This window comes from Pteropus medius, unplaced genomic scaffold (genome assembly GCF_902729225.1).
Source record: "Pteropus medius unplaced genomic scaffold, Ma_sr-lr_union100, whole genome shotgun sequence".
NCBI classification, from domain to species: domain Eukaryota; kingdom Metazoa; phylum Chordata; class Mammalia; order Chiroptera; family Pteropodidae; genus Pteropus; species Pteropus medius.
Window position 1 is genome coordinate 8,024,149 of NW_024344241.1, and position 25,530 is coordinate 8,049,678.

The 25,530-nt window shown below is 37.8% G+C and overlaps 1 protein-coding gene across 3 annotated transcripts in view; it reads left to right on the top strand.

The window, feature by feature from the left end:
• Positions 1 to 25,530, top strand: part of GMDS (GDP-mannose 4,6-dehydratase) — a 603,038-nt gene that overhangs the window by 545,695 nt on the left and 31,813 nt on the right. Inside the window, exon 11 of one of the 3 annotated variants that reach the window (XM_039869470.1) lies at positions 15,591 to 15,656. The exons of the other annotated variants lie outside the window; for them this stretch is intronic. Coding sequence (XP_039725404.1) covers positions 15,591 to 15,641 — 51 coding nt within the window. The 3' untranslated portion in view covers positions 15,642 to 15,656. Of the gene's footprint in view, positions 1 to 15,590; positions 15,657 to 25,530 lie in introns of those variants that run through there. 3 annotated transcript variants of the gene reach the window in all.

Here is a 25,530-nt window from a genome sequence, read left to right on the forward strand (position 1 = left end):
GATATCAGTAAGTATGGGAAGCAAAGAGCAAATCTGAACAAATAGACAACTTTAACCAGGGCACACTGGCCTGGCCTAATAATCAAGATGGAGAACTATGCCAATTGTTGTAAAGGTTCACCTTCTCAGCTCTTGCATCAGCTAACCTAAATTATTTAATGTTGTTGTCACTTCCAAATCAATATAGTCATTGTCCTGGTCTCTATTTATACTTTAAAACTCTTTCCAACCCACCCCCGTGGTCTGGAACAATCCATATGCTTCAGTGGAAGAGGGCATCACAGGGCTTCTTGAACAGTTTTGGATCCAGTGCCAAAGTCAGTCTTCGTAAAGGTTACTGCTCCTATGAGATGTAACTATCTAGTACCTCAGTGCAGAAGTATTTGATAACCACTGTCTGTCTGCTCTTGACACAAGATTCACAAGCAAAATGGTGCCTTCCTTTGTTTTCATAGTGAGTGTGTTTATGTGCTTGCAAGAAAGAGTACTGTGTGTTTGTATGGTGTGTGTGTGTGTGCGCATGCGTATATAGTTAGGGTTACGTAAATCATTTGTAAAGCAGTTTTGTCTAGGATTGCTTTGGTAAACAAGTGCTCATTTAGAAAATGTGTTCCTTTGCTATCAGAATTAGTATTAGGTAGTAGAATGTGCTATGGTGAGTGCTTGTCTTAAACAAATAATGGTTAATCCTTGTAGTGTTTACCGACAAAGCTGATGGCTGTGTTTCATTACTCATGTAAATGAAAATATTTAAGTAATTTTTATGATAAGTTTAAATAATTTTTAAAAATGGCTCAAAACAGGGGAATCTCTTCTTTTAGGAATTTATAAATATATCATGTGGAAAAATAATTATAAAAATTTTTAATCATTTACCTCTGAGCTTTTAGTTAAAATGTTCTGTACCTGCCCTACGTGTTACCTTTCCATGTTTGAACTGAGTTGTATTTAGTTGAAGAGAACAATAAATTAAAAGTCCATTGAACTCAATTCTAGTTTCCACTCCAACATGTAAGGAGTAGGGAAGTCATCATCCCTGTCCTCATAACAAAAAGAAAATGAATGAGCTGAAAATCAACAACTCTTCTTAGATCCAGTAAACAATTGAGGTCATGGGGCAAAACGCTGCCCCCAAAATTTAGAAAGAGACACAAATAGAGAATCAGAGATTATCAGGAGCAGAAACTTCCACTGGGCCAGCATCAGGTAGGAACACATAAAGGGTGATTGACTAATTGTTGGAGGCTGAGTGTGGACTAGCTTGAGAGATCAAAACTTTTGGGGGTTCAGCTTTAGGGGGACGCCACACTTTCATGAGTTTTACCTTCAGGAGTCCTACTAGATGCTGTGAAGATCAAAGAAAAATCACCTCATGATTTTGTCAGGGGTAAAAGAATAGTAACCATTTTGAAATATGGTCAGAGTTCTCTGTTCTCCTTAACAAAGTCCTTCCCTCAAGGGAAACTATTGACCAGAGTCTAATTGACACGGGAGAGGCAAATACTCAATTCCAGCCCCCTCTAGCCCTCTTGTCACACTTAAGATACTGAGGAAGAAAGCTGAAAAGCACTTATAATGGTCACAGCCCAGGGACACAGACCCAGTTAAAGAATGAGAACTAATTACAGAGTATCTTTCCTTCCTTCACATGAATGTTTACACCACATCCAATGGGCTCCTGTATAATAATGGGCATTACAGCTGAAAGAATTGCAAGGTTCAGACTCTAAGAAGGAGTCTATAGGGAAACCCAAAGGCAAAAGGAGAAACAAGAGCAAGGGCACTGGAAGAAATTTTAGCCTGCATACAGCTACAGCAAATGATAAACACTGCTTAACTTGCTAGCCAGATAAACAGAAAATCTCACACTAAAGGCTTGTTTACCTTAGTTCATTATCTGATACGTCAATTCCAGCTTTCAACTATAAGACACACTAAAAGGCAAAAAACACAGTCTGAAGAGACAAAGCAAGCATCAGAATTAGACATAGAAAAGATTTTGGAATTATCAAACTTTAAGACAGCTATGATCAATATGCAAGTGATCTAATGGAAAAAATGGACAACATGCAGGAACAGATGGGTAATGTAAGCAGGCAGATGGAAATGCTAAGAAAGAATCAGAAGCAAACGTTAGAAATCAAAAACAAATGAAGAATGGCTTTGATGGGCTCAACAGTAGACTGGACATGACCAAGAAAAGAATTTATGAACTTGAAGATATGTCAATAGAAACTTCTAAAACTGAAAAGCAAAGAGAAAAAAGAATGGGAAAAACTGGAACAGAATATCCAAGAACTGAATTATCCGAGGACAATTACAAAAGGTGTAAAATACACATAATGGGAATAGCAGAAAGGAACAGAAGTAAAACTAGCTGTGATTTCTCCAAAATTAATGACAGACACCAAAACACAGATTCAGGAAGCTCAGAGAACTCCAAGTATGAAAAATACCAAAAATCTACAATTAGGTATGTCATATTCAAACTACAGAAAATAAAGACAGAAAAAAATAACTCTAAAGAAGCCAGAGGGCAAAAATATCTTATCTGTAAAAACAAACAGGACTAACATCGAGACTCATGGACATGGACAACAGTTTAGTAGTTATCGGAGGGAAGCGGGGAGGTAGATAGGGGTAAAGAGGGTCAAGTATATGGTGACAGAGGAAATTTAACTTTGGGTGGTGAATACACAATGCGATATACATATGATGTAGTATTGAATTGTACACATGAAACCTATATAATTTTATTAACCAATGTCACCCCAATAAATTTACTGTAAACAAATAAATAGAAAGAAAAAAATTTAATATGTGAATGGTATATAATCATAAGGTGTGGAGAAACTGATTAGGAGGCTAATGGAATGGTTAAGCAAGAGGAAAAGAAAGATTAAACTCATAGCAAATAGGAATGAAAAGTAAGAGACTGATTAAAAATTTCTTCACATGCAGAAAAACAAAGTGAGCAATAAAGTCAAGAGGGAGAGTCACTGCTAACTGTAGAGGTTTCAAAGATAGGGTTATTGAGGAACTAATAGAGCCATTAGTAAGTGAGGAAGCTAGGAAAATAGTTTTGATTGAGGATATGGAGATAATGAGTTCTTATTTGTTTATTTTTTAACTTTAAGATACTTTACCAAAAAAGGATATTCACAGTATAAGAGTAAAACAAATATAAATGGTAAAAGTAAAACAATAACAAAAACCTTATCTATAGAAGAACAAGGGTAAGAATTTTATCAAACTTCTTCAGAAACCATGCAGGCAAGAAGAGAGTAAAGTGAAATATTTAAAGTGTTAAAAGGAAAAAAACAACAACCTGGATTCTGTAGCTAGTGAAATTATCCATCAAAAGTTAAGGAAAAATAGACCTTCTCAAACAAATAGAAATTAAGGAAATATGTTGCCAGTAGACTTTCCTTGCAAGAATTGAAGTTAAAAGAAGTTCTTCATAAAGAAGAAACGAAGTATAGGGTATTTTTGTGGCTATTGACAAACTAATTCTACAGTTTATATGGAAAGGCAAAACATCCAAAATAGCCAACACAATACTAGAAAACAAGGTTAAAGAATAATCAAGACAGAATGGTATTGGTGAAAGAATAGATCAGTAAAACAGACTAGAGAGCCAAGATATAGACCACACAATTATAGGCAACTGGTCTTTGACAAAGGAGCAAAGGCATTTCAATGGATAAAGAACAGTCTTCAACAAATGGTACTGGGACAACTGGATAGCCACATGCAAAAAAAAAAAAAAAAAAAAAAATCTAGACTCAGACCTTGCATCCTTCACAAAAATTAACTCAAAAATGGATCATAGGCCTAAATGTAAAATGCAAAACTAAAAAACTTCTAGAAGATAGTATGGGAGAAAATCTAGATCATATACTGACCTTGAAGCTTTTAGTTACAACACCAAAAGCACAGTCCCTGAAAGAAAAAGTTAATGAGACCTCATTAGAATTAAAAATTGCTCTGTGAAAGACACAGTTAAGAGAACAACAGCAACAACAACAACAAACAAATAAACCACAAACTTGGAGAAAAATCTTTGCAAAACACATATCTGAAAAAGAACTGGTATCCAAAATATACAAAGAACTATTAAAATTCAACAATAACAAAATTAAAAATGAACAGCCCAATTAAAAATGAGTGAATGGTCTAAACAGACACAAAGAAGGTATACAGATAGCAAAGAAGCAAAATTCTCAACATCATAAATCATTAGGGAACTGCACTATACACCTGTTAGAATAATGAAAATCCAAAACACCCAATGTTGGCAAGGATGTCTGGAGCAGCAGGAAGTCTCATTCACTGCTGGTGGGAATGCAAAATACTACAGCCACTTTGGAGGCACATTTGCAGTTTCTTAAAAAGCTAAACATAGTCTGATTATTTGAGCCATCAAGCACACTGCTAGGTATTTACCCAATGGAGTTGAAAACATATATCTACATAAAAGCTGCATAGGAATGTTTATAGCAACTTTATTCATAGTCTTCACAAACTGGAAGCAAGTTCCCTCGGTAAGAGAATAAATTATGGAACACTCATACAATGCAATATTATTCAGTGACGATAAGAAATGAGTTATCAAGCCACAGAAAGACGTGGAGGAAACTTAAATGCATATTACCAAGTGAAATAAGCCAATCTGAAAAGCTACATATTTTATGATTTCAACTGTATGACTTTCTGGAAAAGGCAAAACTATGGAGACAGTAAAAAAGTCACTGGTTGGCAGGGGTTCAGCAAGAAAGAATGAGAGATAAATAGATGGAGCACTGGGGTTTTTTAAGGCAGGAAAATTCTTATATATAATACTGTGATGGTCGATACATGAAATTATACATTCATCAGATCCATAGAATTGTACACTATAAAGAATGAACCCTAATGTAAACTATGGACTTTAGTTAATAATGCATCAATATTGGTTCCTCAGTTATAACAAATACATCGCTCTAATGCAAGATATCAATAATAGGGTAAATTGTGCAGAGAATGGAGTAAGAGTGTATGGTAACTCTGTACTTTATGTGTAATTTTTCTCTAAAGGTAAAACTGCTCTAAAAATTAGTCTATTTTTTAAAAAGCCTTTTGACAACCTAATTAAGTAGAAGTCCTAGTGAGAAACTTGAAGTCTTATGCCAAAAAAGTGGTGAGGAGAGAAGAAAGGATATGATAATGCCTTGATCACTTGGGCCTATAATTTCTGGGAACCCAAGAGCCCATGGATTTGTTTAGGCATCAGTCTGCTGAGGTGGGCAGACTGGACGGCCTGAGACATTAGAGAGAAGACAGAGTCGGTATTAGTGATGCCTGAAACTGGAGTGGTTCTCTGAAATCCTATCCTTCATTTGTTTTCACCAGAGTTCAAGCGACAGTGGGCCTGCTTGATCCTCTGCCAGCTGCTGTTGGCTGATCGATGGTTTGTTTCATGCTGTGTTTTAAAATATGGAATTAGGAATTAGATGGTTCATTCCAAATCCCCGCGAAATGTTTGGCTGGGCGTGGTGGGGAATGTTGACCTAGCAGTAAGTTGCCTTTCCTGACATACCCAGAAAGGACACTAGGGAACAGCGTTCTCTCCAGCCCTGTTATGTCTCCGGCTTCTAACCAGCAGTGCTTAGAAAGCCTACTAAGAAAAGGTCAGGAGAATACAGCATGAGCCAGGACACACACACTGTAAAGAAATTAACCCCCGAAATTTGTGTCACCACTGTTTCAATGCCTGGTGAGGTGTTCGAATCCTCCTGAGGCCTCCTTTATCTTCTGAAAGATATCAGTCTGTTGACAAAATAGGTCTTTTCCCTACATTCCCACCTAAAGCCTCTGTAGTCTGTCATTTCTTGAGAACTTTGAACCTATCTCAGAATTCTTTCTTAGCATCTGATTTTGCTTACTAAGGAGACCAAGAATTGTGAAATGACTCTTTTTACACTAATCTTAAAGACTTAAATAATGCTAGAGAATATTAGACATAAAACTGGAAATTTCAGAGATACTTTTGTTTCTAAGAATTATCACTGTACTGCAAGAATTACACAAAACTCTAGGTATCTTTATATTTATGCATACCTACAAGTGCGCACACACACACGGAGCCACCTAATCAATTGCTCATGGACTACTTTCTATCACAGCCACCCTACTTTTTTTTTCCCACTTACCTCTCCCTCTTTTCCATTCCATTTTTATCCTAACTACTCACCATCCCCTGTCCTCAGTTCTTTTCCGTTCTCTTTTCAACCCTTCTTCTCTTTCATTCATTCATCGTGACTTGGTCACCAAACCACCTTCATCATTTTGGAAGACATAGTAATGGCTTCAAATTTGCCAGTACCTCTCCAATTCCACACACCTGTCATCTGTGAAGCCGGACCCGAATGTGATTGTCGTGTGTGACTACCAGGCATTGTCTAAACCAGGATAAAACACAACAAAGAAGTGTGTGGTGGTATTAGATCTGTGATTTTGCCCATTTTAGATTTATCTTACACATTTCTAGGAATCCACAAAATGCTTGCCTCTTAAATCATCAGAATGATGTCATTTATTCAGTATTTCTGTTTATTTACTTAATGGTTTACATTTATATACATTTGTGACTTTAAGCTTAGAAGATAATGATGCCCTTTATTAGTTTTCTTTGGTGGTGGTGTGGGATGTTGGTGGTGTTGCTTTTGGCCTGATCTCAGCAGCATGTCATTCATTTTCCTCATCACTGTGGTGTTTCGCAGAAGAGCAACCTAAGAGGAAAGCTGTCTTCATTTGCTTGCTTTCTCTGAATAGGGCATAGAGTGAGAGGCAGCCTTTAAACACATGCACCAACATGAATGTGTCTCAAAACTCATAAATGAACATGATAAGCCTGCCACCAAGCTCTGACAGGCTGGCATCTCTGTAGGTCACAAGTTGCTTAGGAAGGGTAAGTGCAATGCAGCTGATTGACACCTTGGAGCAGATATATGCGCTTGGGCCTTTGTAGGTTAATGCGGTTTGCAGGATGCTGCCATCAGATCTTTACCCCCAGTCCCTAATCTTGAGCCTTCTGATGGCCCCCACAGTTGCTGGGAGGTGAGCAACATGGAAATGAGCTTCATTATCTAGAATTTCAAAAAGCCCTGTAGCTCTGTGGTGACAGCAAAACTGAGCAAAAGTCTGCCCCGGGAGGGAGGAAAGATGAGCAACTTGTAAAGAGGTGTGGTTCATTGAATCCAGCCTCAGAGCAAGAGTTTTCATGTTTTCAGAATGAAGATGCATTTTTTTAAGAAGTACTAGGTAGGTACTCACCCCAGGCATGGTTTGACCTGCCGATGACTTCAGCTTTTGGAACAATGGAATGCAGAATGAAAACTAAAAATATAGCTGAAGACATAAGACACTAGGTCGTGATGATCTCTACTGAATATTACCTTAGGAAGATTATGTTTAGAGAATATAAGTCTATTTAATTTTCCTCATTTTAAGTATTCTTTTTAATTGTAAAACAAACAGAAAATATTCTAGTTTTTCATATTAATGTACTTTTTTCCTCTGGCCTATCCCAGTGTGCATAAACCAATTCTGTTTAAATATCTGAGCTGCTGATTAATTAAGAAAACTAAGAATCAGTTACCAGTCCAGATGCCTCAAATACAAATCCCATTTTCCAGCATGTGTTACATCAGGTGGAAAAGGTTTGTCATTACCAGAACACTTCCTAAAGCATTCTCTTCTCACTTTTAGCTTAGGTGGAAAAAGCAAACAAACAGAAACATTTCATACTTTTCAAATCAAAGCAAGAAAGCATTGCTCCTGAACGCTATGCACAACACCTGCACACAAGGCACCCTTCTTGCCTCTGGTGCTCATTACAGACATTTAACACCCTCTCCTTTCCTAAGCACCACCCTCACCCCATACTCCCCAAAGGCAACCAAGCACCTGGTGAGGCTTCCTCATTCTCACCCCGAATCAAGTGGGTGAAATAGTGCCATGCATTTGATCCTTCCTGGAGACTTGATGGGTCTAACGAATCACCGAATCACCGTTTATGCTTTCCCCTCCTTTGTAATGCTGCATAGATATTCCTGAGAAGCCCACCAAACCTTCTAGGGGGGCGGGGGGCGGGGAGTGACAGGGAGCTTTTGTGGTCTTTGCAATCACTGGGCCTTATCAGACAGGTCATGACAGCTCTTGATGACAAACTTCCACTTCTAAGCTTCCACTTCTAGGCTTCATAAACTCACTGCGAAGTGGTATGGAATGCGATGACATTATTTTTCAATATCCGCATTTAAATAGCAAAACACACAATGCATGTCATTTCTTTTTATTTAAGTAACAGAGGAAGGTGTTATTCCCAAAGTACATTTTTCTCTGTAAATAAATGTGTTCTACATTTGTTGAATCCTAAAGATGGGAAGAATCTTAAAATCATAGAATCTGAATTGCATCCCAGAGAGAATGTGTACCTTGGAGCATCAAACCAGAATTGTAAAGCCTGAAAGAATCAAAAATGCCATCCCCTCTGAAGCACATGCTTACAGAGGCACAGGCCAAGCCCTAAAAAGGCTCATGAAATTGCCAAAAACTAACTGTGAAGCCTAGACCCCAGTCTTCTCAAGGAACTATTTCTGTGCTTTCCCTCTTTATCCCATGAAATAAATGTCTTTTATGTTGCCTCCTTCTGAAGAAAAGAAAAAAATTACAATAATTCTTTTAATCAGGCTAGCAAGACATTTGACAAAGTTTTCTTAGATTTCAGTATTAGGTTTTTTCCCCTCTTAAAATTTACATTTTCTACCTATTATTTAATTTATAATTAAAACATTTTGTTATTGATATTTTTCAAAGTAATTTGTGTTAGGGTTTATAAATCCTATAATCATACACTTAATTGCTTACCAGTGTACTATTTTAGCATTTTAACAGAAGTGACAGTATCCTACTTATTTGGAAGCTAAGCCACAAAGTGACTGAATACTGTTTTTTATACAAATTAAAAAAAAAAAAAATTAAACGAACACTATCAAAGTTGAGCTTCTCTTCTGAAATAGCCTTACAGTGAAATATATTTATTTACAAATCACACATATATTCTTACATTTTATAATAGCATTATCTGAGATGTTTGAATGGAGAGAGGGTCTCAATCTTCATTAGAAATTTAAACAGGACAACATGTTCGATTTTTCTTAAAATGTCTAAGTTACTGATAAGTGGGATACATTTTTTTTTTCCATTGGAATGGCCACCTCAGAATAAACATTTGAGAAAGAAGAAAAACCAATAAAAACGTTACTTCAAAAAATATAAAAATGTTTCAGACCAACTCTCCTACCCATTCTTATGCTGCCATTATACCAACTGGTCTTCAGAAAGGACTGTCACCATCAATTTTTCATTCTTAAAGGATTTTAATTCTTTCAGCATGTTCATATGGTTTTATAAAGCCCCAGATACCCAGTAAATCCCCTTGGTGTTGTAAGACAAGATTGCTGTTAAAAAATGTTTAGACTTAGTCAGCTTCTTCTCACCGCTGACTTCATGAGGGGCTCTGGGAAATGGTGTTTATACTAAGCTTAAATTGATAGGGCAAGTTTAATGCAGTCGGGTCAAAGGTACAACTGCTTAGCTAGTCTCATCAACCACTCAAGTTTCAGCATTGGTTTATAAAGAAAGGTCTGTAATGATAACATCTGGCTGCTTGAGCGTGACTGCATTTTGCCTACTATGATTGAATGGAATTTAATGGCGGGGAGGAGAAAACCTAGGGCAATTTCATTCTTGAATTATGGTTCTAAATAGATAAGGCAAAATGGCAAACTTTGATCAATCAGAGCCTGGCCATCTAGCAGTTTGTTGAGCAGACTTGCTTCTTTTATCTCTACCACCTCCTCCCCCCCTCAACCCCGCCCCCTTGCTGAGTCAATGGCAGGGGCCCAGGGTAGGCACAGCTACAACTAAGCTCATGTTAATATGTCCTCGGGGCCTACTCTTTAGTTTTACTCATCTAGGTAAATTCTGACTTGTTGTTCTGTGAGAACTTCAAGGGTTCTTGTGCTCAGCAGAAAATAAAGCGTTCTTCCTCCAGAAGGTGCTTCATAAATGACTGTTGACCAGCTGGGAGAGTTGATTACATTGACTGCTAGACAGAAGGTGCCCAGCCAACTTCATGCTGTCAAAGAAAAGAGATGAAGTTAGTTCCTGATCTCAACCATCATTCCCATTAGCTTACATGTGCCAAGGTTATGAGGACACTGTGACCTTGGGGACCCAAAATATAAACGTCACAAATCACCTATAGACATTATAGGAAATGCCTGCTACACAGCTCCTCCAGCAAGGGACCAATTCAAATTATACCCTAGGATCTCAAGGGTCCTGTGCATTCTGTGGACACTCAATAAATTCTATTAATGATCACAATACCATAGCATGAAAAGCTGATTGTGTAAGTATAAATTCATGTTGCTTAAAGTCCTTTAAAGTCTTCTTGACTTTATCTTTGGATCAGTGAGTGTCTGTATAACTTTTTAAATTTGCAAGAACTTCTTTTTAAGTTAAACCAGTAGGTAGATAAAAACTTAAGTAAATCAGGGCACAGATTTACCTCCCTAGTACAATAAGGCTGAGAAAATGGGAAGAAGGGGCAATTCTCTGATGCTTAACATTTCCCATATTTGCTCCACAATGTTCTTGGTCTTGGTGCATCTTTAAGACCAATAGGAGAGGAGCCCTAGCCTACCAGATTCATAGTGTAAAATAAAGAGGTTGTAGAAGACACATATATTGTGCAGGTGAGAGGACCTTGGGACAGGAATTTGATTCCCAGTTTTAGGACTGCATAGCTGTCCAACTTTAGGGGTCTCACAGAGCCTTTTCTTCTTTATTCGTAACATGAGACATATATCTAATCTACTTATCTATTACATACTTACCCTCTGTGGTTTATGAGAATCAAAAGTGATATATGTGAAAGCCCCTCTGTAGACTCTAACCCTACCTGAATGGAAGCGTCATTATCACTTTTCCATTGATGCTTCATTTGGTGGACTCTTGTTGATGTGACCAGAAATCAAGTTTAACTCCTCTACGACACTGAAATTAAAAATAAGTTGCTCAGAAGGCAAAGTCTACCAATAATATAACTCAAGTTGATGTAAAATATCCAAATATACCAAACAGATAAATTAAAGATGATATTTAGAAAACAGTCCTTATTTTAGCTCAATGGGATCTATTTCAGAGAGCAATCTTCCTCATCACATTTCAGACATGATTATATGTATAAACGTTCTGTTTTTCTAGAGCTTTGGCCATGTGTAAAGCAAGGCACATGTATATCCTTCTCTCCATTTTTCACCCTGTTATTGTCTTCTTCATTTTGCTCTACTTAACTCAGTAGCCACTGTCAAAGCACACCTCCAGACAAAATGCAAAGCAGGAACATATGATCATCAAAAAAAGGGAGGCCCCCTGCTCTGGTCCCAGCAAAAGAGGAAAACCAGGACACCAAAACAACAGCAAAATTTCTGCCCTCTACTTTCCTATCAGATAGTCATTCCTACCCTAGAAGAAAAATGGGTGAAAGTAACATATAAAGTGAGCCTAAGATAAGTCTTACTCTTTGCACTAAAAGTTAAGGGTCTACCCCCTTTTCCCTCTTTTATTAATATTTTATTATCATTTTCAATTCCTAGGCTGGCCCATTACCCCTCTAGCACGTGGAATTGAAACTCTTTAAAGTAATTGTGATTATACACTTTGTTCCCTTAAAAGCATAAGTCACCTTTGAATACAGTAGAAAAAAAGAAACAACCAACTGACAGTTCTATGAATCCTCCTCTGTCCACAGGAATTACAGATGAGGAAGGCCAACTGGGTATGTAGAAGGGTGTGTGTATTTAAAAAGCACGTATGTCATGTATAAGCAATTATAATGAACATTATTGAAGTAAAACATGTTAATTCTACAGTTAGGACCACTTTAACTTCAATTTCAAAATGTTTTTACTGCCCTGTAACTTCTATATCAATGAGGTAAAGAAATCTCTACCTGTATGTGCAGCCTCTTTACTATATCTAGGATTTTCCAAACTAAATATTATGCTTACATATTATATATTAGCATTTTTCTCCTAATTGTTAAGCCAGAACTGCAGCTGATCAGGAAATAGTTTACATGAGGCTCAAACTCTTCAGTACTGGCAGACTGACACATTCATCTTGCTTACACTCAAGAGAGCATCATCACTTCCAGCTTGTGATTGTGTTGCAAATGAAAAGCTGGGCCAGACACAATGGAGCGAGAACTCAGGAGAATGGAACACTCATTCATCCAAGGCCCCTCCAAGGAGTCATGGTCCGTTTCCTCTAGGGGAGAAAACTCCCTGTCTTCCCTACAGGTGAACACTGAATGAAGTTGTAAGAATGCACCTTGTCACCACCCTTGGTGACACAAGACAGTGGGGTTGAGGGGAAACTAGCAGGTAAGGCAGGGATCATGGAGATAGAGGAAATTCATACACAATTTAGAAATATCTATGGCTAACAGGGTGGGCCAGGCTTTTATTGGTTCTGATCAAAAGCTGCTACAAGATTCACATACAGAAGAGCAGATTCTTGGTCCTAAAAAAATTAAGATCCAAAGTTGTTTTTTTATGGTAAGAATGTGTAGCCTTTCAGAATTAATTCAATAAAAAGAATTACCAAAGTAAAAAACTCTTTACCGTATTCCTTTTTTTTATTGTAAGCAATGTTTACCCTAATTATTGTAAAGAAACTATAATAGGTGGTATGTGCAAGTAATAAGCATTTATTCAACAAATTCTACTGCTCTAGGCCTTGGAAGTACAAAGTCCCAACTCGTAGGATGCTTACCTCCTAATGGGAGGACACAGATCATAAATAAATGAATATGTCAGAGGAGACATGCGCTATGAAGAAAAATAAAGCAGAGTAAGTGGTGATCAAGGAAGGCCTCTCTGATAATGAGACATATGAGCGCAGCCATAAAGGAAGTGAGAGAGCAGGCCATGCAGATCTTCATGAGTGCACAGGCCCTGTGGCGGGTGTGTGCTTTGCTAGTCGGAGGGATAGCCACAGAGCCAGTGTACTTGGTGTAGAGTGAGCAAGGGCTGGAGGAAGAGAGGCAGTTAGGGAAATAGCCATGGGCCAGTCACATAAGACACTGCAGGCCATTGTTAGAATTTAGGGTTCTAGTGTTTATGAGAAGGGGAACCGTGGGGTAATTTTTTGACAGGACTAACTCTACAGCATGACTATTATCTGGTGGCTGTGGAAAGAACTCGGTGGGAGGCATGGGTGGAAACAGAAAAAGCAACATGGTTTTCTACTGTTCTAGGACACTTTAGGGGGGTTCAGTTAAATATGTCAGAACAAGAGGCCACTAGGGGTCCTTTGCTAGAGAGGGTCCCACAGTTTAGACTGGGTTGGGTTCGTAAAGGAAAGCAGTGGCTGCCTTTTCTGAGCCAGCACCCTCTACTCTACTCTGGGTGTTCTACCTGCACAAGTTTCCATGCCTTCAATCCCTGTCATCTCCCAGTATCCCTAAGAAAGATTTCAAAGACATCCCAAGTTGAATTTCTGTCCCTTTCATTTCCCAATGTACAGTCTAGAAAAGTGAAAAGATACTAAGAAAAGCTATAATTTGGTTTTAAATACTATATTTGAGCAGTGAGTTTTATGAAAATAAGAAATTTCACTTTAGGTTTTAACTCTCCTCGTAGAAGGAAATGTCATATTTGAAAGGAAAGGGTCAGACCCTCTCTTCCAATAACCAGAAGCAAGGGCAGAGCAGAGGGAATAGGAATATCCTCAGTCTGATAGTCCCATAGCAAGGATTTGTAGATTGAAAGTTTTTGCTTCTGAATCCTCATTCAGTCGTTCATTCAATAAACATCTATTCATCTCAAAGCAGCATTCCTCCCAGCTACCTGCCCTCAGCTTTTTGGCAGGAGAGAGCACAAAATGTTACTCAGAAGTAATCCTCAGATTTTCATTGTCATCAAATAACCAGGGAAATATTGGGATGATTTCTTTCAATTCAAGTTTTTAAAAAAGTCAAGGCATTTTCCTTGGCTCTGATGACAATATATCTAAGAACATAAACCAGTTGGTGTGATACCACTTGACTGTTTCTCCTTGGATATTCCAGCAAGTTATCTAGAGTTTACTAGATTCCTAAGAATCTGCTTGCCAGAGATACACATGGTCCCAGACCTTCCTTCATATGCCCTGGGTTCTCCCCACTTCCCTAAGACTGTTCTCAAGTCAACTGCACTTCCTCATATGGGCTGTCATCCACAGCTGCAGAATTCCAAAATTCAAAGTCGAGCTCCCAGCACTGTCATCTTTACAGCCTCTCCCAAATTTGCACCTTCTCCCAGTTCTTCTTGCCTTTTCATTTATTGAAATGCTCCAAGTCCTTCTCTGTTCTGGATGGTGCAGGATGATCATCATTGTCCAGACTTGCTTTGAATTCGAACTCCACCTGAAAATTGACCATTGATACCTCAATTTCCCGTTTCTAAAATGACGATAAAAATAAAGTGATATTCACCTGGTGGAGCTGATTTGAGGACCAAATAAGTGAATATTGTAAAGCTCCTGGTATATAGAAGGCATTCAAGAAATGCTGGCTCTCCTCTTTGCCCAGTCCTCCATATTTCTTTCAGCCACCCGACGTCCTTTTCGCCACCTTCAGTTGCCAAGGCAATTCATCTATCACAATTCAGTTCTCACTTCTGTAGTATTTCTTTGATTCTCAGTTATCTCCTTTATTTTCCTAGTGTAGGTTTTTGTTGTTGTTGTCATTGTTGTTTTTGATGACCCTCAGATGATAGGCTGCTCCTGCCCATGTTTGCCCTTTTTTCTCCATTTTCTCCTCCCTCAATCACCCGTTCTTTAGATATGACGCCTAACTTTTCCAGCTATCTGGCCTGCCTAAGCATTCTCCTCTAGCCAGACCTGTTCATGCACTTCCCATATGGTAAGGGAATGCAGAAGCAAAGGGCCTGTCCTTCACCCACTGCAGCAGTCACAGCAATGGATTAGTGAGAGCATAGCTCCCACTCTCTTGCTCTCTCAGTCAAACTCATATTAACTAGTCTAGGTTGCAAAGTGATCAAGGAGTAGAATTACCTTGTGGAACAGGACAAGGTCTGACAGACAGCCTGGGTGCTTGCCTCTTCTGATGCTTGTCAGCAGGCCTGCTGCAACCAGAAGGCCCTTGGTTGGAGGTGCTTCTCAGCTCCCAACTATAAGGGCTTGGGCCGTGAGTGAGCCAGCTGACCATACACCACTAGCACACCCGGGTGCAAGTTTGGATCAGGTGCTTCTAATTCAAGTTCCCAGACCCATTCTAGGCTTGTCGTGTGGCCTCAAACAAGCCACTTAACCTGTCTGTTTCTTTATATGTCAAATGGAGATAATAATACTTAACTACATCACAAGGGTGTCGTGTATATTAATTAATTAATTAATGTTTGCAAAAGTGCTTTGAAGATGCAAAGCTGGTTACATGTTTAAGTATTCTGATGATAATTCTTGCTTATTATTAGAACCTTCCCAGGTTCCTGGACCATCACGCACTGATTAAGACTATGTTCTAATAGCATCTGCTGTGCAATCTACTCAAGGATCTAAGGCACGACCCATGAGAATTTATCCTAAATGGATTTATAATTTGAAAAAGATGTCAGCGAGATCTGTGCCCAAACATTGAGCCAGTTACAGGGCTTCCTAGCAATTCTCCAGAAGCTGAGAGGACTGCATCATGGTATTTGCTGCAAATGTTGCCTGTTGTGATGGCTTTCATCTTTTATGTGGTGCTGCTCAGATATAGACTGAAAACTGCTTGCTGGGACTTGTGGTCACCTCAGGCCATATTTCAAAGTCAAGATGGGATAAAATGGAGGCTGTATGGTATGGCTAGTCCTAAGTTATTTGCAAATCCTTGGAGCAAAGCTGGAAAGAATGGGAGTTCCTAATTGTCTGCCGGAGAGCTCTCTGAAAGATTACAGGTGTTGTACATGAATATCCTTTGCCATCCCACTTTTGTGGTTGTGTCTCTTTAAAAAGACTTTATAGCAGGATTTGGATTTTAGATTGCCACCATCCTCTGTAATGTCATGTTGCTTATATCTCACAAAACAAATAGATAGGTTAAATTCAGGTACCAGTCAGCTAATAATCAGAATAGAGAGAACCCATTTCCAGTCATTTTAGAAATGTAGCTCTTATCCAGTTGACTGAAGAGGTGAGCAGAACAGACTACATCCCTGCTTTGATCACTCTATGTGCCTGATGACTCTAACAAAGGTATAACTCCTGCACATTTTTTCTTATTAACATACATCTTCATTTCTCCTACTACAAGGGCCATTAATGACCCCCTTATGTTCTTTTCCTCCTCAGCCCTTCTGGAGAAATAAATGGCTATGTCTGCAATATTTGCAGTTTCAGAAAGCTGAAATGGCATTCTTAGATGTGTTGTTCTGATTGTTTTTGGACGTTGGGAGCTATAAGCCCAAAGACGCTGAGCCCCACTTGTCAAAGTTTTGTATGAAGAATGAACTTTCAATTAAGATTTTTAGATTCCTGTAGCTAAAGTCCTAGACTTTACCTTAAAAAATTATTTCAGTCCCTACTTTAAGGCTCCTTGAATTTTAAGTAGCACGTAGATTGATGGCTTTACCTTGCCCTTCCCCTGATTGCCCCAGATATGATTAGCAGGGGCTTTTCAGGCATGCTTAAGCAAGCAAGTGGAGCGTGTACATAAAACAGCATGCACGTCATTTTCTTCAAGGTGCTACTTAAGTACCTGCCTTAAGAGCACAAGCAAGTTCATTGGGATAAAGGAACAACGTGATGGACATTGAGGGCATGGAAGGAATCGCACTGCTTTGACCAAATGTCAGTGTCAGGGCCCTTGACACTTCTTTTTGGGGCATACCACAGGGATCCTGAGTTTAATGAGGACTCCCTGTTTCTGATGATTTTAACTAGTTGGGGAAATGAGGTGTGTTTAAAATGAATGTTAGTATTTTTTTAAAAAAATAGACATTACAATTATGATCATCTTTTTTACTAGAATCTAGCTTCAGTTTCTTGAATAAAAAAGTTTTTTTCAAATGATTGAATATTTTTAAAGGCCCTCTGAATTGTACTGTGGCAAACTGTCAGAGTACATGTCTTCTACCTTAAACAGATTTATTATAACTTGAACCTTATATAGAGTTGAGTAGGACCAGTGAAAAAGGAATGTACTCTTCTCTTGGTGCCACCTCAATGATGCTAGCCCTTTGATTCACTCATGGGCTTTCTGTCACCCACCTGCCAATCTCTTCCTCTCCATCTAGCCCCTTTCTTCTTGCCCTTGTTTTTTGGTGTGGCACCCAATACACTCATAGTGAGGTGCTCAGGCTGTGATGCACACCATCATGATTTGATGTGCATGATACTGGCGCTTCACTAGATAACCTTGACCTTAGAGACAAGTTTTACTTAAAATGACTTCCCCAAGGCATCTACTGGGGTGGAAATATTATAAAACCGATGTATGGTGATAGTTGCACAACTTGATAAAGTACCTAAAGACCATTAAATCATACAGTTGAAATGGGTGAATCATATGATATGTAAAACAGGCAACAACGAAGTTATAAAAAAAAAAATCTGCCCTAAAGGTACTCTCAGCATCAGTCTCCCATGCTCCTACACAACTCAGCAGTGCTTCTATCGTTACTAGAAAGCTATTTTTCTCTATTAAACTAAAACCTGCTTCCATGTAACTTTTACATTTATCTATCCCAAATGATCCCAATCTCTCACCTCTGTGAGTCTTTCAGATATTAGAGGACACTGTCAGGCCTCCCCCAACCCCTACCCAAGGTTCTCTTCTCTAAGGAAACCCTAATTGCACTTCACCTTCCTTGTTCCTTGGACATTTTGAACAATGGACTTGGCCAGGGTGACAACCCCATGCTGAAGTGACTTCGGTCAAGACATGGCCTTTCCCAGGGCTGGTGCCTCAATTCCTGATCTATAAGAGGAATATTGAGCTAAATAATCTCTCAGATGCTTTCAATATTTCAGATTCTATGATTTTGAGGTGAAGAATTAGGAATACAGATGTTGATTTTTTAGTCTTGTTCTTTTATTCTTTAAAAAATAATTTAATCATTCAAATAAATTGCTTTTTTCTTCATGATCAGTGGACTTGATGTAATTGAGTATATCATAAAGTAGACAAAGCATTGGGTAAAAATGGAGAGCAAGTATTCCACCTGCCCTATGATGTCTGTGACAAGTTCCCATCTTTACACAAGGTGATTATATCTCTGGGCTCTAGTAGGGATGGGGGAATGCATGGCCAGCAGTCAGCAGAACTACACTGTATTTCTAAAGTGGAAAAGCTGTAAATAAAATGAGATTTCACTAATCATGGCTTCAGCTTTGAAACAATGAACGAGTTGAAGTATGCTCATTAGAGAAGCAACTGCTGGATAATAACTGGTATTTTCCCTAAATCCCCATAAAGAGATAGCGCCATGTACACCTTTAAGATGAAGGATAGTAGTATTTATTAAATCAATTTATGATGAACAACCAAATTAAAGAGAAGACAACCCTCAAAATAATGTCTTTCAGTTTAGAATTCAGGGGCACATTTTACAGATCATCATTTGGCTATCCATTTACAAACACATACCCTTCACAACCCTAGCCTTTGAGTTGTCCCATCAGAATTCTCCAGGAACATTGGACCCCAGCACTGTGCCAGGTGGAACTGAAGAGAGAAGCCTGGCTTCCTGGCCCTGGGCCAACATGCCACTATCCACAGAGTTCACCTCATACTTTCCAAAAGGCGGAGCAAAGGGTGGGAATTTACTTATAATTATTATGTGAGTTTTTTTGCTGTATGTGTGTCTTCATTACAAGAATATTTTTAAGGAGAAAATAATAAAATTAATGAAAGAATTTTGCTTAACTCTCAAGGGAGAGAGGAAGTGATTGGGATAGGAATGAGCAAGTATAGGGTGCCTACCCTCAACTAGCACTTTTAATGGAAACATTTTACAGCACCCAAGTGGTTGCTGTTCCTGAAAGAATACTAAGGACAGGAAATTTGGTCTTATTTCACAAACTCAGGTAGTGAAAGAGCCGTGTGAATACGAGTTAATAAATGTGTATGTCTGTTTTTAACAATGGAGGGTATCAGTGTCCTGCTTGAAAGCATTCCTAAGCTAGTCGATGTTGTAAAATAATACAGAAAACTGACATTTTTATTGTGACACGAGTTACCATATAGTGGTTATCTACTGGCTCATCTGGTTTTTATGATTCCCCAATGTAGCTGTCATATCGAGCCAACCAGCGTCTTTAAGCTCAGCCTCTCTCATTTCAGCACCTGCCTAAGTGTATAAGTGTCCCTTCCAGCGGGGAACCTAATGAACTCTGTCTGCAGGCCTGTGCCAGACAAGCTCAGTCCCAGCTCTGTTTCCCTTCACACTCCACTTGGCTTTATCTGGGGAAACATCCATGAGGCAGAGACTATACTGTGCCCATGTGCATATCATCTAGCCTTCACACTCATCAGGAATCTGGTGGTATCCCGGTCAAATATCCGTGAGTCAGCAAAGAGAGCTGATGCCCCTCCTGTAGCAAAGCGAACCCTCTCTGTGTCCCCTTTACTGAAGGTGTGCAGGGTGGCTGGATGATTTATATTGTCATTGATGAGCCACTTTACCACAGCCTGTTAGGGTAGATGAAGGGCTCAGACTCAAATGGGCACTCTGTACCAGCTAAAACAGCTTTCGTGTGCTCCATGAGGGAGGAGGTCATGCCTACCATGTCCACCATCATACTGTGACACATAACTGTTGGATGAAAGAATTAATTCAGCATTTTTAATCATTGGAGTCTCTGACAGTATCATGATGAACAACCCTAAATTATATCAGAGTTTTGCACACCCCAAAACAAATTTCTTCTCTGTGATAGGCCTGGTGCAGAATGTAAGTTTGACTTCAGTGAGATGGGATGCTAGATGGAGCAGAGGTCCCTGGGTGAGATGTGTCTTTGGGGATTGGGGAGGAGGGTGCTTGTGAGATGTGTCACTCTGTGGTCCCAGTACCGCACACCTATTTCTTCTGTGCCTGTTTCCCCCTGTGGAAGCCTGCAGCATGGTCCTCTGGGAGGCCAGACTTCAGTCTTTCCTTATGCCTCGTGAACGTATGGTAATGACTGTTTCCTAGTAAGGGACTCTTGAAGGAACCCTCAGCCTTTCTCCAACACAGTCTACTGTATGCTATAGACCTTCAGTCTTTCTCTCAGTAGTATTACAACTATATGGAGGGAAAGAGCTGCAGTGCACAGCCAGGGCCCAACCCAGATTAGAAAGTGTAAACTTATGTTTTCTAACAAGCAAATCAGTCTACCATATGTATCAATTCACCATTTACAGAGCTCTTTGCAGATGTTACCTCATTTGAGCCTGAATTTGTGATTTGTGGTTGTAAATCTGCCTGGGGAAAGGGTACAAGAGTAGGGCAAAAAACATGTTTCTAAAATGAATAAATTGCTTCCTCGTTGACAAAAAAAAGGATAAATCTGGGTCCAATTTAGCAACTTAAGTTGTAACTGACTGTGGAGGTAGTAACTTCCTCTTCCGAATTGCACAGCTATGAGGCCCTATTACCATCGGACCCCACGGGCCTTAGCACATACTTCAAGTAGCCAGGGCCACAGAAACATAACTGAGTGTTCAGAGACAGTAGTGAGGACATTTCTGAAGCTCAAATACCAGTGATGGGAGAACACTGACTCATAAGGCATTTGTTTCCTTTTTAAGAAACTTTTAGTTAACCTTATTTGAAAAATTGGACCAGTCATGTTGGAAAATTAATCTTATTAAGAAAATTAACATGCATAAATAAGTGGGGGAAAAAAAAAGAGATTCAACCTAATGGATCTGGCAAATGTTGTCAGATAGCTGGTTTTATGGAGACAGATGTCCTGGATCCAAGTGCCAACTCCACCACTTACCATCTGTGTAACTTTGGTCCAGTTACTTAACTCCTTTGTCTCAGTCTCCTTGTACTTGACATAAAGATGTGGCCCTGACTCTGAGAAAATTGTTTGCCATAACAACATATACCATAGCCAAATAAAAAGCTCTGAATTGTTGATTCCGGGTGATATATACAGACGTTCATTATACTCTTCTTTCTAGTTTCGTGTTAAAAATGTTATAGGCTTTTAATCTTTAAAAATCCTAATGTATATATTTTACATAAATGGGAAAATTCTCACTTAAAAAAGATGTATATACACACATATAGACACACACACATATATATATGTCAATTTGAACAAGAAATAGTAGAATGAGTAGCTTTAGAAATTGAAGCAAAGAATAATCAGAATTCGTGTATTCATCCCTGTACATTTTTTTTTATTTAGTGTTGAGTTCCCATGATAAAACCAGTGCTGTGCTAAGTGCTATAGTACAAAAATTAGGACTTAGATCCAAATTAAAGGAGTAGCTCCAGTGTGACACTTTTTGAAAAATAAAGAAGAGTTAATGAGTTACTATAATAATGATGTCTTTATTTTTTTAAGTTGAATATTATTTTTTACTATGGTAAAATACATACATAACATAAAATTTACCATATTAATCATTTTCAAGTGTACAGTTCAGTGATATGAACTATGTTCACTTTGTTGTGTAAGCATCAGCACCATCTACCTCCAGAACTCTTTTATCACTCAGAACTGAAACTCTGTACCCTTTAAACAATAAATCTCCCCACCCTTCTTTCCTCATTCCGTGGCAAATACCATTCTACTTTCTGTCTCTATGAATTTGACTACTGTAGGTACCTCATATAAGTAGATTCATATAATATTTGTCTTTTTTGTGGCTGGCTTATTTCACTGAGCATAATGTCTTCAAAGTTCATCCATGTTGTAGCATGTGTCAGAATTTTCTTTCTTTTTAAAGCTGAATAATATTTTACTGTATGTGTATACCACATTTTGTTTATTCATTTATCTGTTGATGGACATATAAGTTGCATCTGCCTTTTGACTATTGTGAATAATACTGCTATGCACATGGATGTACAAGTATCTCTGAGGCCCTGCTTACAATTCTTTTGGATATGTACCCAGAAGTAGAATTACTAGATCATTATTAATTCTATTTTTTTTTTTATTTTTTGGAGAAACTCAGTACTGTTTTCTATAACAGTTACACCATTTTACATTGCCATTAACAGTGCACAAGGGTTTCAGTTTCTCTACATCCTCACCAATACTTGTTATTTTCTATCTTTTTTATAATAACCATCCTAAAGGATGTGATGTAGTATCTCATTGTGGTTTTATTTGTGTTTCCGTAATAACTAATCATTTCATTTCTTATTGGCTACTTTTATATCTTCTTTGAAGAAATGTCTATCCAAGTCCTTTGCCCAATATCAGTTGGGTTGTTTGTTTAGTTGTTGAGTTGTAGTGATTCTTTATATATTCTGGATAGTAACCTATTATCAGATATATGATTTGCACGTGTTTTCTCCCGCTCTGTAGATTGCCTTTTACACTCTCCATTGTATCCTTTGATGTACAGACGTTTTCATTTTGATTTAGTCTAATTTATCTATTTTTACTCTTATTGCCTGTGCTTTTGGTGCCATAACCACAAAATCATTGCCAGATCCAATGTCTTAAAACATTTTCCTAAGTTGTTTTCTAACATTTTTGTAATTTTAGCTCTTAAGTTTAGGTCTCTGATCCATTTTGTTTGTTTGTTTCAATTTAATCTTTTATTTTTTATTTCCGAATTATACTTGACGTACAATATTATATGTTTCAGGTGTACAACATAGTAATCAGACATTTATATACCTTATGAAGTGATTACCCCGAAAAATATTGTATTCATCTAGCACCATACATAGTTATTATAATGTTATTGACTATATTCCCTATTCAGTACTTTACATCTGCATGACTGTTTTAATAACTGACAATTTGTTCTTCTTAATCTCTTTTACCTTTTTCACCCATCCCCCAAACTCCCTCTTCTGGGGACTGTTAATTTGTTCTCTTTATCAATAAGATTATTTGTTTTGTTTGTTCTTTAATTTTTTTTTTTTTTTTTTTTTTTTAGATTCCAGATGTAAGTGAAATTGTATGGTATTTGTCTTTCTCTGTCTGACATAGCATAATACCCTCCAAGTTATTGCAAATGGTGATGCTACATTCTTTTTATGGTTGAGTAATATTTTAATGTATATATGCACCGCATCTCCTTTATCCATTCATCTATTGATGGATGCTTAGGTTGCTTCCATAACTTGGCTATTGTAAGTAATGCTGCAATGAACATAGGGGTGCCTATGTCTACTTGAATTAGTGTTTTGGATTTCTTTGAATAAATATCTAGAAGTGGAATTGCTGGGGCATATGGTAGTTATATTTTAATTTTTTTTTTTTAGGAATCTCCGTATTGTTTTCGGTAGCAGCTGCACCAATTAATAATCCCACCAACAGTGTATGAGGGTTGGTCCCCTTTTCTCCACATTCTCACCAACAGTTATTGTTTGTTAATTTATTGATGATAGCCATTCTGATGGGTGTCAGATGATATCTCATTATGGCTTTGATTTACACTTCTCTGATGATTAATGATTTTGAACATCTTTTTATGTTTCTGTTTTCCATCTGCATGTCCTCTTTAGAGAAACATCTGTTCATATCCCTTGACATTTTTAATCAGATTGTGTTTTTTTGATGCTGAACTACATGAGTTTTTAATATATTTAGGATATTAAGCCCTTATCATTTGCAAATATCTTCTTCCATTCAGTAGGCTGCCTTTTTGTTTTTTAATGGTTTCTTTTGTGGTGTAGCAGCTTTTTAGTTTAATGTAGCCTCATTTGTACAATTCACTTTTGTTGTCTTTGCCCTAGGAGACATTTCCAAAAAAAGAAAAACTGCTAAGACCAATGGCAAAGAGTTTATTGCCTATGTTTTCTTCCAAAAGTTTTATAGTTTCAGATCATTTAACTGTTTAATCAATTTTTAGTTTATTCTTGTAAGAAAGTGATCCGAGTTTATTCTTTTGCACGTGTCTGTCCAGTTTTCCCAACACTGTTTATTGAAGAGACTGTCTACTCCATTGTATATTCTTGTACTTTTTGTGATAGATTAATTGACCACATAGGTGTGGGTTTATTTCTGGGTTCTATATTCTATTCCATTGATCTATGTGCTGTTTTGATTACTGTAGCCTTGCAGTATATGTTGATATCAGGTAGTGCGATACCTCCGACTTTATTATTCTTTCTCAAGAGTGCTTTGGCTATTTAAGATCTTTTGTGATTCCACATACATTTCAGGATTATTTGCTCTAGTTCTGTGAAAAATGCCATTGGTATTTTCATAGGGATTGCATTGATTCTGTAGATTACTTTGGATAGTATGGACATTAAACCATGTTAATTCTTCTATCTATGAATATGGTATATCCTTCTATTGATTTCTATCTTCTTCAGTTTCTTTTTTTAATGTCATAGTTTTTCAAGTACAGGTCTTTTAACTCTTTGGTTAAGTTTATTCCTAGGTATATTTTATCATTTTTGATGCAAATGGGATTTTTTTTCTTTATTTCTCTTTCTGACAGTTTATTATTGGTGTATAAAAATGTAACTGATTTCTGATGATTAATTTGTATGCTGATACTTTACTGAATTCAGTTTTTAGTTCTAATCGCTTTTTTTGTTTTGTTTTGGTGATCCGTAGGGTTCTCTATATATAGTTATGTCATCTATAAATAATGAAAGTTTTACTTCTTCCTTTCCAATTTGGATGCCTTTTCTTTTTCTTGTCTGATTGTGGCTAGGACTTCCAATACTATGTAGAATAAATGTGATGAAAGTGGATATCTTTGACTTGTTCCTAATCTTAAAGAAAAATATTTCAGCTTGGTGCCATTGAGTATGATGTTAGCTGTGGGTTTGTCATATGTGGCTTTATTGTATTGAGGTATGCTTCCTCTATTCCCACTTCACTTAGAGTTTTTATCATAAATGGATGTTAGATTTTGTCAAATGTTCTTTCTGCATGTATTGATATGATTTTTATCCTTCATTTTGTCTATGCGGTGTATCATATTAATTGATTTGCACTATCGAACCACCTTTGTTTCATACTGTGACACACAACCGGGAATAAATGCCACTTGATCATGGTGTATGACCTTTTTAATGTATTGCTGCATCTGGTTCATTAATATTTTGTTGAGGATTTTTTTCATCTATGTTCATCATGGATATTGACCTATTATTTTATTTTTGTTATTTTTTTTTGTAATGTCGTTGTCAGGTTTTAGAATTGGGGTGATATTGGTCTCACAAAATGAGCTTGGGAGCCTTCCCTCCTCTTCAGTTTTTTGGAGTAGTTTGAAAAGGATGGGTGTTAATTCTTCTT